General features: G+C 39.9%; 1 protein-coding gene across 1 annotated transcript; it reads left to right on the plus strand.

Annotated features, from left to right (window-relative positions):
* The first annotated feature begins 2,672 nt into the window (after nt 1-2,672).
* Nucleotides 2,673-7,882, plus strand: LOC125536551 (vacuole membrane protein KMS2). Its single transcript, XM_048699788.2, has 8 exons — nt 2,673-3,005; nt 4,011-4,222; nt 4,567-4,645; nt 4,776-5,063; nt 5,894-6,048; nt 6,352-6,468; nt 6,608-6,793; nt 7,307-7,882. Exons 1-8 carry the CDS (start codon nt 2,963-2,965, stop codon nt 7,502-7,504), a joined length of 1,278 nt encoding a protein of 425 aa, XP_048555745.1. The 5' UTR covers nt 2,673-2,962; the 3' UTR covers nt 7,505-7,882.
* The last annotated feature ends 6,390 nt before the right edge of the window (nt 7,883-14,272 follow it).

Consider the following 14,272-nt stretch of genomic DNA (forward strand, 5'->3'; position numbering starts at 1 on the left):
ACTACGATTCCCCTACAAGTCAGGATGAGACTCCGGACAATGAGAGAGAAAAAAAGGGAAAAGAAAAAAAAGAAAAAGAAAAAAGAAAGAAAAAGAAAAAGAAAAAATAAATAAACAAATAGAGAAGGAGCATTGTTAGTATCCTTTACCACACTTGTGCTTCAAAGTAGCACCATGTTTTTCATATGGAGAGTCTCCTATGTTGTCACTTTCATATACTAGTGGGAATTTTTCATTATAGGATTACATGCACACCCACTTAGTTTCCATATTGAGCTTTCATACACTTATAGCTCTTAGTGTATTCGTTGCATGGCAATCCCTATTCCTCACGTTGATATCAATTGATGGGCATATCCATAGCTCGTTGGTTAGCCGCGTCGATGTGAGACTTTCTTACTTTTTGTCTTCTCTATCTTTACCCCTATTATTATACTCTATTCCACCCGTAGTGCTATATCAATGGCTTGCGCTCATGTATTGCGTGAGGGTTGAAAAAGCTGAAGCGCGTTAAAAAGTACGAACAAATTGCTCGGCTTGTCATCGGGGTTGTGCATGATAAATACTTTGTGTTAAGAAGACAGAGCATGACAAGACTATATGATTTTGTAGGGATAGCTTTCTTTAGCGTTGATATTTTGAAAGACATGATTGTTTGTTGGGATGCTTGAGTATTGATGTCTTTATGTCAAATTATAGACTATTGCTTTGAATCACTTATGTCTCAATATTCATGCCACGACTAGACATATGATCAAGTTTATGTTAGGTAGCATTCCACATCAAATATTATCTTTTTTTATCATTTACCTACTCGAGAACGAGCAGGAATTAAGCTTGGGGATGCTGATACGCCTCTGTCGTATCTATAATTTTTGATTGTTTCATGCCAATATTATTCAAATTTTACATACTTTTGGCAACTTTTTATATGATTTATTTGGACTAACTTACTTATCTAGTGCCCAGTGCCGGTTCTTGTTTGTTGCATGTTTTTGTTTCGCAGAAAATCCATATCAAGCGAAGTCCAAACACGATAAAAATTTATAGAGAATTATTTTAGAATATATGTGATTTTTAGGAGGTGGAATCAATGCAAACGGGGGGCCCAGTGCCCACAACCCACCAGGGCGCGCCAGGCACCCCCTGGCGCGCCCAGGTGTCCTGTGCCCTCCTCGAAGGTCGGTTGGGGCCCTTCTTCTAGCGCAAGAAAGATAATTTATGGAATAAATCGTGTAAAAATTTCAGCGCAATCGGAGTTACTGATCTCTAGGAATTTAAGAAATCATGAAGGGCTAGGTCTGGGGAGCGCAAAATAGAAGAGAACAGAGAGGGAGATCCAATCTCGGAGGGGCTCCCACCCCTCCGCCACCATGGAGACCAAGGGCCAAAGGGGGGGACTAAATACCCAGTACTAACTGCAAAAATCGAAAGGGCCATGCTACGCTTCGGCCAAAAAGATCCGCCCGTCTATGATCCGTCCGATACGTAGTCTCCCGGTCAGGCGTCGTTGTCTTTTTTGCAACAGAAGTCTTGTTGTGAGAATCCTTTTGCAACGCATGTCTTGTTGCAGAACTTTTTATAACAAAGGTTGTGTTGCAGGTCTTTTTTGCAACAAATGTCTTGTTGTAGAATATTTTTGATATTTTTCTTGAAACAAATCCCTTATTGTAAAAAAAATTGCAACCGAGGTCTTGTTGCGGAAAGTCACCGCGTTGCATTGTTGCACCCAGATTGATCTTGTTGGGGAAGGGAGTTGCGTATGCGATGATGGTGGTGGTGGAGGCGATGCAGCACGAGGCCGGAGCGGCATAGCTGGGCGGCGGCGGCCGGAGCTGAGCTCGGTGTGCGCGCTCGAGCGGCCATGGGCACTGGTCGTGAGCGGACACAGGGAGACGGGAAGGGGTGACCTCATCGGCGTGCTTGTCGACGGCCTCGTTCGCGTGCTGTCGCTCGCGTGCTGCCGGCGGCGAGCAGCGGTAGCAGCGCATGGAGGTGTTGGCTTGATGCGGAGCTCAGGAGAGCACGAGAGGATCTAGATCCAGATCCTACAACACATCACTTGTTGCGGTGGGGCGATTGCAACGACGGCTCGGTTGCGAAAACTAGTTTACTCCCTCCTTCCATCTATATAGGGCCTAATCGTTTTTTGAGGCTAACTTTGACCAGGTGTTATAGCAATAATGTATGACATGCAAGTTACACAAAGCATACCGTCAAATTCGTACGTGAAAGGAGCTTACAATGATATAATTTTCATATTATACATCTCATGTATTATTAGTCTTACCAATAGTCAAAAGCGGTCTTGAAAAACACATTAGACCTTATATAGATGGAAGGAGGGAGTATGTAATATGTTGCTCTGAGTCATCTAATTAACACCCGATCCGACGGCCACGGAACCGGCGGACGCGGTGGTTGTTATCGGTCAGGTGATTTAAATCATTTCCCAAATCGAAACCCTATATATTAGACAATATATTTATTTAACCTTGTATGGGTAAAAAAGATAATCCACTTTGCTACACAAGTTACCTTATGGGAAAACTGAATGGCCAAACTACATGAAAGAAATAAAAACGCCTTTCCTAAGAAAAAGGTAACAAAAACGCCTTGGCAAAGGCAAAGCAATACGTTTGTCTCCGACTTGGTAAAACCACAAAGCCTGAGCACGCAACAAAACAGAGGAAGCTTTGTTTTCATCTACTTCCACTCAAAAGCATCCAGCTTTGCAGGAGAAAAGAAAGGAGCGATTCCGTCTGTATCCTCCGACTCGCCGAGTTCGTGACCCCGCCTCGCCGCCGGACCCTGGAAAGCGGCCAGGCGTTTCCGCGCCAACCGCCAAACGAGCTGCAGAGCTCGCACCTTCTCTTTCTTCCCTTGGTTTGAGTAGCCGTGGCGGCCTGCTCCGGCCGGTGCCGCTCAGATCTACCGCGGCAGAGGGGGAAGCCCCGGGTTCATGATGGAGCACACCGCCGTCGGCGAGGATCAGGCCATGTCCGGTGAGTGGGCCGATGCCGGCCTTGGGTTGTTATCGCGTTGTTACTTTGATCTCGCTCTGTTCCTGGAGACGGCTGTGGTTCTAGGGGGTCTTTGGGCTTTCGAACCTTAGAATTTAGAATCATGTAAGAGGCGTTCATGGTTGGTTTCTCCAGATTCGTGTGGTTGTCGAAGGCGTTATATTTGTTGTGCGATATGGGGCTGCGAATGCGTATCGTTGAGGTTTTCCTGGAAAATTGGAGCATTTTGTTTTCTTTACGTACAAGTTAGTGGTCATTTTCTATTCTTGTTTGAGGCGAGTATAATGATTCACTGATAAATGAATTAGAACACCAGTTGAGCTGCTTCTTGTATAACTTTGTGCTCCTTCATCTTTGTTTCTGTTGGAGGTAGAATAACGATCATGTTCGTCTTAGTTGATCGCCATTTACGCTGGAGATTTACCTTCCAAGTGTTATTGAATTACTATTTATTCCACTTTTGGAAAGTTTACAGTTGAAGAAACTTGATATCTGAGTTGGATTTCGTTTGGTTTTAGGGCAGATGGCGGTTGCCATAAGTACGTTTTACTCCATAACTTTCCATCGATATCTACCCGCAAAGATTGGCTAGGGGTGATTGTTCTATTTTTTGCATTTTTCTTTCAGTCTTATGTCTCTTGTGATGCGCTTTTGAGATATCCAAATATAAATTCAGTTTTTCTGATACGAGTTATTTTGGATATAATAGAAATGCTACTTATTGCGGTCAATCTATGTTAGGGAAGGTAGTTGCAAATTTTTATTTTCATGCACAGCACAATGTTTGGAATCCCGATTGGTAAAATTGTTATAAAAGGCAATATTAGGGGTGTGCATCGTCCATTGGATCCTTCAGTCTATGCCACCTTCATTGTAACATCAGATAAAATTAGAGTTCTCTGAAAGCTTGGTTAACTTAAATGAGATAAAAGTAGGACTACTCTGTGCTGTGTGTCGATGATGTAATAGATTTAACATATATTTCAGACCTTCGCGATAAGCATCGGATGGACCTGGAGAGTTTAACGCTGACATCACAGCCATTCAAAACACTCGCATTATTTGTGCTAGCCATTGGACAGAGTATAAGAAGCACATGTTCATGTGTTCTGAAAGAAGGTTCTCGGTTGAAGTTCCTGGTTCCCTTGCTTGGTGCTACCTGTGTGCTTCTCTTGGTAACTGATGGCCCACATGAGAAGGTATCATCATCTTCTGTTTTAGCACATTTCTGTATTTCAAATTAGACGAATCGAGTGGCGGTATGCTGAATTGAACTGCAAGTATTCAAATTAACAGAGCACTACTTTCACAGTCTCTGGATATGCATAAAATAAACTGTTGCTTTTGAATGGTGAAATCACTGAAATGTATTATCTATTTATTCTGAATGAGAAGGCGTAAGATTTATACCCTGCACTTTTTGAAATTAAGGTAGATGTGAGACTTGAACCTAGGTGGGTGGGAGCAGTGAGTCATGTACTCCGTCTGTGGTGCGTGCGCTCTTGCAGCATGGATAAACCATTATATTTTGTCTTCAATGCAGCATATGCAGGAACTGCTTTGGTATGCCAGATTTGGATTATGGTGGGTCATACTAGGGGTGGCTTCATCCATTGGATTAGGTAAAACCCAAAATTCAATTTGTATTTGTGTGAGACTGGTTAATCTGTTGAATAAAATGCTAGCATAGCAAGTATTTATCATTAAGAATACACATGCAGTTCAATTCTCATCGCATCATTTGTTTTGCAGGCTCTGGCTTGCACACGTTTGTATTGTATTTAGGGCCTCATATTGCCCTTTTCACAATGAAAGCGGTTCAGTGTGGCCGGGTGGATTTAAAGAGTGCTCCTTATGACACTATTCTTCTTAAAAGGAGGCCTTCATGGTTGGAGAAAGACTGTCTGGAGTTTGGACCTCCAATATATCAGGAAACAATCCCATTCAGCAAAATACTGCATGAAGTTCATCTTGAAGCTGTTCTTTGGGGCATTGGAACTGCACTTGGAGAGCTTCCTCCATATTTTATCTCTAGAGCAGGTTATGTTTGTACTGCTTTGCTCTTGCCAACTCGAACATAATTTACATAATTCTATGTTTGCTCATACCTTTTTAAGCATCTCACGATTCTTCATTACTCTTCAAATTATTATTCCAGGGCATCATTGTGAATCACTTAAAATTATGTATAATTGCTTCACCGCATCCAAACTTACATAAACACATCACATAGTTACTTTGATGTGTAATTGCGCGTCAGAAAGAACTGCATAGTTCTCTTAGCAAGAAGCTTCTTGATCAGTTACAAATTAATTGAACATATATAGCACACTTTGATCAGTGATGACTTTTGAATTTTTATTTGATTGTTGCTTATTTGTGTACCATCTTACAGTATAGCCTTCAATCAGAAATATAATTATCCTATGTGCAGAGCAGAGTAGTTATAAAGTTCAGTTTTATGGTCCTGCTCAGATGTTAGATCTTGAATGCATTTAACTTCCATCCATGCTCCCACTTTTTGTGAGTCTTCCTTTGCTACTTTTTTTATGGTTATGCTTAAATGACAATTTTTCTGTTCCCATTTTTTAATGATTATGGCTAACTATATGATAAGCTGACTTATCTGGCCTATGAGTTTGAGTATCTTGACCACAATAAGCAATCATATAAGATTAGCATAAGTTAAGGCTAAACAATCCGTGATCTTAGTGATTTCTTTGGAAGAATAACTGATGCGATCAATCCATGTTTCTAACATTTTATCACGCCAACTTTAGCTTAAGTTAGACTAAAGAAGCTCTAAATTTGTGTAATTAATTAGGAAAAAATACTTGACGCAACTGACTCAGGTAACAAATGAACCACAGCTAGCCTATCAGGCCAAAAAGTAGAAGAGTTGGCAGAATTGGATGCTTCTATCTCAAAAGAAGGTTTTCTATCATCAACTCTACATCGGGCCAAGCGCTGGCTTATGTCTCACTCACAGTATCTTAATTTCCCGACAATACTGCTACTTGCTTCGGTTAGTCTCTTTCTTGTGGACATTTATTTGCTTGTATACATGCTTGATTAGGTCACCGTACTTAGAGTTGCCTTGTAGCTCCTTAACAGTTTAAGCTGTTAGGTGAACTCCATTTAAATTTCTTGAGAAACTCATTCTCTCCCCACTCAAACTATAGTTTCTATAGAAAAATTGCATGTGGTATGTGACCATGACTTTCCTTGTGATCACTGGAGCTATTGCAAATGTAGAGAAGTTCTCTTTGGCATATTATTGCTTCATTATTAAATATGACAGTTCGAGACTAACGTTTCCTTTCGTTAGGTGCCAAACCCTCTGTTTGATCTTGCTGGCATTTTGTGTGGACAATTTAACGTCCCCTTCTGGAAGTTCTTTCTGGCAACTTTAATTGGGAAGGCTATTATCAAGGTTTATATGCAGGTTTGCTACTTTCTAACTTGGTACAGTTCCTCCTATGTACAGCATTTAACTTTAACTGCAATATTTGCATATTCATATTTCATTTGTTTAATTCATTTATTCTGATGGACCTAGCCGATTTTACAAATTACTTATGTAGACAACATTGGTAATTACTCTCTGCAACAACCAACTTCTTGAATTGGTGGAGGAAAGGCTTGTGTGGGTGTTTAGCAATTTCCCTGGAGTATCATCCATCCTTCCCTCTTTAGTCACCAAGTTGAAGACAGCCAAGGATAAGTTTTTAATGGCCAGTGCTGCTGCATCAGCTTCTAGTGCTGCGAAGGTACCGCTTTTTGCTAAGTTTGGAAATAGTTTCGAGCATTTAAAATTCAACTGTTTATGTTTTATTTCTTCAAATGATCTCTATCATCTTTTGATGTTCTCATTCTTTAGAAAGTTTGATTAATTTGTTAATGCAATGTTAATAACTTAAATGAGTGTCCTAATTTATCATGGAATAGTATGCTGTAAGTGATAACTGCGGGCTTGCGGCTGATGATCTGGCAGAAATGTTTTATATTCTCGTATATTTTCTAGACAAATATACTGTTTAACCAAGTCATTGGTATTGTTTGCACAATTGATTAGCTTGTAGATGAACTGATGAGAGGCCTTGGATACATGGTTATGATAGTTGACAATTGTAACATAACTTCAGCATTGTAATGGACTGGAACAATGATTATGATAAAGTTGCCTCTTTTTTGTTTCCTCTGCTGTTCTTGCTTAGTTGATGTTATCGTCTGCTTTCCCAGAAAGTTGCCATTTCCCCTAAATATGAATTGTCCTTGTGCAGGGGAAGAAGTGGAATCTGTCGTTCTCTTTGATCTGGAATACCGTGGTGTGGCTCATGATCATGAATTTCATCATGCAGATAATCACTTCCACAGCACAGAGTTATCTCAAGAAACAACAAGAGCTTGAGATCAGCATGAAGTCATCAGCTACAATGAGTTCCGCTTCTGAACCTGCTGCCGGAATATTATCAAATTAATGGAGCCAGGGCATTTCATCCAGCCAGATCGTAGAGGAACGCATTCAATTTATATTCATGCCATCACTTCCTGCATGAGACTGATTTGGGAATTCTAAATCTGGTCATTTACTGGGTAGTTGGCTTTATTCTCCAAGAAATCACATTGATACAGTGTATATAACCCATCCCATCAGGCCAGCATGACTGTGAAACTAAGAACCGCTGTCTGTATTATAGTGGAGCACTAGCTTGTTGATCTACTACTTGGTAGAAAGTCAAAAAAAGAGGAGAAAAAGAAAAGGTTTGACTAGTGCGCAAGTGTAATGTTGGCCTTGTACATAGCAACCAAGAAATTGCCATCAATTGGCACAATAAGCATTAAGTTTGTGCCTACCATCTTGATGTTGTCGTTTTTGTCTCGGCACTGGTGATGATCTGTCAAGATCTGCCATTTGTTCCTGATGGCTACGCGTTGAGAAAATTGATGTCCCTGTCAAGTGTCAATGCAGATGCCAGATGGCATGTCAGGAGAAGGAAAAAAAACTTCTGTCTTTTTATCAGCTACTCCTGTTTTACTTTCTTTACTCTTCAGTGAGGTCGCCGTTGGCTGACGAGGTAAAGAGTGGGAGGAACTATGCAGTCTTGCTCTGCTTATTTGGACTTGGGCTCTTCCAGCGTGAGAGGCAGATTGGGCTGTGCACTCATGGGCCAATCACACTCACATGGCTTGCAGCGTGTGAGGTTTATGTTTGTCTAAAATCCTCATGTTGCTTAATTATCATATATTGAGGTTGTGACTAAACACCTACTCCTAAGTTTTTATTTGCATTGTTCAGGGAGTAAGTGCGTTTGGTGCAAAAGGTGGCCTTTTTATCATTCTCCATAATATAAGTCTTATGAAAATCCTTCGAATTCTTTATGAAAAATATAGTCCCGAAAGACTTCAATTCTGCGGAATGGGGAAAGCTCCCGGGGAGTATCTTTATAAAAGATACTACAATTCATTAATTAGATCAAACATTAGGTCATCTTCAATTACTTAAAACACAAGCCTGTCTTTTTGCATACTATTTTCTGAAACTGAACTTTTGGCATAATGTAGCATACATGCCTTTTTTTTCTTTTAAACGTTGGGCGCATTATTGGTTAGAAAAAACTGCAGGGCGCATCAAAAATTGAAATTTGAAATATTCAACTGCTAAGATACACCTTTACATTTTGCAGCTGGGAGCGCATAGCTTGCAATAAGTATTACTGTTACGAGTAGAGCCAGTAGATCGCCTCACCTGGGCCAGAGATCCGGAAAGCTACTACTGGCGCGCAGTAACTGATGAATGCACATGCACTGGCCGAACCTATCCTACGCGCATGCTATTTTCCTACACTGCCCTACCACTGCCCCCCCTATGCTTGGCTACAGCAACGTAAATCTACCGCTACGATCCTATCAGCTTTCCAGCTACAGGCGGCTAGGAGGCTACGGACTGCAAAGCCAACGGAATATGGTAGCAGTGCTGCTATTCTACTGCAAGCTGGTCAGGCATCATATCAGAACAGTGGTGCTAGGAAATGTTTTTTTTTTGGCTTCTCTGTGGGGATCCGAGCCAGAGAAAAATATTCTGATCCATTTTTTGGGAACGGAAAAATAGCAATGTGATCCCGGCGGCTATGAGCAGGGAAAAAAAATATGTTGCACATCTCAAGAAATGTTGGCGAGAAGTACTCGTTGTGCGTTTCTTGGATATTTTGTAGTACTGTTGATGTCACTTTGTGCTGCTTTCATCAGAGATATTCAAGCTCGGGTATGCATAGTTCTCGTATTACGAATTCGCCGCTTGTCTTATTAGCGCATAATTTGACATACTTTTCACATAAAAATACAGGTGCGCTCAACTTTTTCTTGAACTCTGGGGCGCAAAAACTTCCACTATTATCTACTCCCTTCGTCCGGAAACACTTGTCGGCGAAATAGATAAAAATTGATGTATCTATAACTAAAATACATCTAGATACATCTATTTCTTCCGACAAGTATTTTCGGACGGAGGGAGTACTATCTTGCTCTTTATATATTTTTTCCATTGGTGCATCATTTCGGTGTGCATATTCTGTAAATTTCAATACTAAACATGAGTTACAACAAAAGACTTTTGATGGTAAATGCCGCACCCTCCGTTATTTTTCAGTCTCTGAAATGTTGGTATTCAGGGGGTAACATGCCAAATCATATTCATTACTCTACTCCACTATTTTTTTAGCTATTAGCTTCATAGACACCAACTTCTCTCTTGAGCTACACTATACTAGTTTTATTGACTTTGTTAGGCACTAATGACAAGCAATTCTAGTCTTCCCCTACTTCCTGCCACGCCACTCCTCTTAATTTTATACACCCTCTATTAGATCCCTTTCAAGCCACTATATTTATATATCCATGAGAATACGTCTAGGATCGGTAGTCATCACCACGTACTTACTCGTAAAGTAATCGCCATGATGCCGATATAATAACAGATTGGTAACATGAGCATTTGTTTAGTGCTGAGGATAATCTTGTCATACCAAATGGTTGGATTAAAATATGTCTGCATATACTTATATGTGGAACTGGCCATCAGCCGATCATACATTGCCAATATACAATGGTTCAGATGTGTGCTCATAGCTATATCTGTACGTGCCACCAGTCAAACAAAGCATCCCGGCCCATGCACTTGCCATAGATAAATACACAATTAGCCCTACCACCAAATATTGTATCTAGTGGTGAACATGATGATATCCTGCATCGATCGTGCAATTTAAAATACCAGCAGTATTTTTTATGTGCCAGCGAGCCAGCTAGTGTGATCAAGCCTCTGGAGGGATGTGGCAGCATTGGGTTGCTTGTCCAGGTCACATTGGGGCTCAGGAAACTTTCAACCTAGAGACATGATCCCTGGCATATAATATGCCGGGTGGGGCCGATAAAGTGGAAACAAAGAACGCAAAAAAATATCAAGAGCCATCGTACATTGTTGCCTCCCCTGCCATTAGTTTAGTCCCAAGTATGGTGTAAACAAACTGGACAAGAAAGAAGCTTTCAGGCATTTGGGCATCTCTTTTGATAGACCTCATTATCATGTCTTCAGCCTTTCTGGCTTTATACTAGTACCTTCCCCCTCACTAGCCCTACAGGATGTAGTGGTAGCACATTTCGGAATAACGCAAGTTGCCATATTATAATAGGAACAAATCGTCCAAAAGTAATGGTTTTTATTTTTGACAAGAAAAGTCATGAATGTTTGATGAGTGGCTAATGTGGGCCAGATATCAGTAGATTTGACATCTATATAAATTGTGGTGGGCCAATAAGCCCAAACAGCTAGTAGATCCTAGAAACCAACTCTCATTCACTAGCTCTTTCTATATCGACAAAGCAAGTTCCACCAACTCGAAAAAAGAAGCAAGTTCCTTTTGCTAAGTCGGCAAGTCTAGCTGGTTAATTACTAATACAAGACAAAACATTTGTCTGCACTTTGAATTTGAGGTTCCCTGGGTATCATCATCATTACAACTATTAGCCCTTCATTTAATTTTTATAGTACTCCCTCAGGTTCTTTTTACTCCGCACATTAGCTTTGTCTAAAGTCAAAGTTTGCTAAGTTTGACCAAATTTATATTAGAAAATATTGACATCTATAACATTTAATAAATATAGTATGAAAATATATTCCGAGATGGATCTAATAATAAATGTGTTGTTATGTGAATGTTAATAATTTTTTGTATAAACTTGGTCAAAGTTGGATGAGATTGACTTCAGACAAACCTAATATGCAGAGTAAAAAGGACCGGAGGGAGTAATTAGTCTTTCTTTTGTATGCCATCCTACACGTTTTTGCGGTATGCAAGTTTATATAATTGGATGAGTAAAACTCCCCTCTTCGTATACAGTGCATCTACGTTGAGTTTATACCTCCTACTTTGAAAATTGTGTACACTAATTGCCCATTTAGCAATTTTTCATCCAGATTACTCCATTTAGCATAACTTTTGCCTGTTTTACCCCCTTTAATTTTTATATAGAGCAATTTGCTAGGTGGGCTCTCGGCTGTCAAGTACACAATTTGTCACTTCACGGTTCTCCTCCTAGCATTTTTTCTGTGCCTGAATCGGTAGAATGACTCGATCAGAAACAATTTGATTCTCATGGTTGTCAGTTGCGCATATGCATTACTTCATTTTGGTGGGTTCCTTCTTCATGTCAAAGTTGCTCCTTGTTTATTGCTTTCACCTCATTTCGCTTCACCATATTTGCTTACGGATTTGCATCGCACTAGAAATAATTCTATTGACGCTTTGTCTGCCAACAGAACCATTGGAGGAGCTATCCACAACTTAAAAGAAAGAACAATTTGAGGGGGTAGACTAGGAGAATTCGAGATGATGGCAAGAACAATGGAGCTACGAGGAAGAAATTGTATGTACAATAATGAAAGTGCTCCTTGACATTTCTCCTTCCTAGGAGTAGAAGGAGGCCATCGACAATGCCCCCCCCCCCCCATTCAACTTATTCTTTTGCCAGATGTTTCATCCTCACCGTGTGACTATCCTCTTCCTCCTCTGCGAAGTACCAGAGCCACCACCACCTCGAACCAGCTTTCACACCCACCACCGTTTCTTACGACGCTACGTCGTCATCGTCACCCTGTCGGCACCACCTTTGCCAAAATCCAAACCCAACCACGTGCATATGAGGGGAACCAATGGCACATGAGTCAAGGGTGGTGCGAGGGCTGGCACTGTCTAGGCAGGTCCGACTCAAACATTTCACCGTCAGGTGTACCTGACTGTCAGGACCTACTTTGTGGACCACTCTCACTATTTTAAATGGTGTAAAAGCTAGCAAAACAACTGCTAAATGGGGTAATCGGGACGAAAAACTATTAAATGGGCACATGTCATAAAATGTCAAAGTAGTGGGTATATAATGAAGAAAAACATGCCATCTAATGCATTGATTCGTTTATAGCTAACAAAATTGCACATATTTAATAAGAGGTTTAACAAAGTAACAACAATTTAGAAATCTGTGTTTATATTTGCTTTAGTTAGTTTGCAGTTAAAATCTTAAAAATCAATATTTAGTCTTTTGATATTTTACACATGTATGCTTCATATATTGACTTCAAGTATAATGCACAGTGCACGCCAGTGAATGCATGTGTAGTTTCATTCACTGTAATTAGTGCTACAATTTTAACTCTTGGAGATTGAACAGATCGGCTAAATGACAGCTATCTGAACTTCATTTGTTCATTCGCTTAGGAAAATGAAAGTTGTAGAGTTCCGAAAAGATCAAATAACTCGCGATGACTGTACAAACAAGTCGAAGGGGCAGCAAGTTGAACTAAACTATTCACCTAGCTATTGTCAAATAATATCAAATCGATACGAACCAATCTATGCACCTAGGTCAACATTATCTAATCCACAACTACTTAGACACGCAAAATACAAGATGGAAAACTAATGTTGTAGTAACCTCACAAGAAAAACTAATGTATTAGTATCTCGTTGTGGCCTGAGATCAAACTAAATATTTTGTTATTATTATTATCCTTGTTATAGCGAGGTTGTTCTTGATTAGCCTTGTGTGGATTGCAATTCGGGGATCACTTTGATTCAAATGATTTTCATACAAACTTGGAGGATTAGTCCCTGGAAAAATTTCGTCCATCGATTGAATATATAAGAATTTTTTTCTAAGGATTGTTTGCAATATATTTCAAAAAAAATACCCATTACAACCTCTTGAAAAGAATCTTTTGTTTTTCATGTGGCGCAATCAAACGAGTGCGGTGATACTACTTTTTCAAAATCCTAAATATCAAAAATGGGGTACTAGTAACTAAATATATAGTCTGTTTTAATAGTTACTTATTTTAACCTATAAAATTTCAAGAATAACTGAGAAGACATTAACTAAAATCTTTGGGGTTTTTTTGCGGGTGAAAATCTCTCTGGTTTTCAATAAAGGTTTGTTTGAGACAGCAGACTTTCCCAGCAGAGTTTCGTTCAACAATCAACACTTTAAGTGGTCAGCAGATAGCTGGTCAGCGTTATAATCATTTCTTGAACAATCGCTCTCTTATATTTTAAGTTAATATAGGTAGGAATCTGCTTTTCTTCTTCTCGGGTATGCAGATAAAACGACCGAAATCAGCGGTTAGCTAGTGGAATTGGTAAACCATATTCTATGGGGAATCATTGTACCATTAGCTAGGTACGAACAGTACCATAAAAGAAATCTAGGGTATGAACACTACTAAAGAAAAGCTACTCCGGTACGAACAAGAGACATGGCAAGCAGTAGTAGAATATGATTATGATAGAGAAGCAGCCACGTACGTGACCCTTTACTCCTTTAAGCTTATTTATACGCACTCGCCCTTACATACATATGCATACACATCTTATTTTTACGAGCATCTCTGAGAGATTGAGCTGTCATATCATCTTGAGATTTACAAAGTCACTATAGGCGTCTGGCAGTCGACGGAAACGTCTTCTTTTACTGAACGTGCATCGTTGAAAATCCGAAAATAAATCCAGAAAAATACGAGCATAGGAACATTAACCTTGGTGGGTGGGAATACCTAAGTTCTCCTTCCATCCAATACAGGTTGGTTTGCTAGTCTTTTAGGCTTTAGCGATATTCTAATCGTGCCATTTTTTGCGAGAATTTCTAATAGTGTAAATTACTTACAATATTTAGTATGCTTTTTTTTGTCTTTGTCGATG

This window comes from Triticum urartu, chromosome 2A, assembly GCF_056163025.1.
Source record: "Triticum urartu cultivar PI428250 chromosome 2A, HENAU_Tu73, whole genome shotgun sequence".
In the NCBI taxonomy this organism is placed as follows: Eukaryota; Viridiplantae; Streptophyta; class Magnoliopsida; order Poales; family Poaceae; genus Triticum; species Triticum urartu.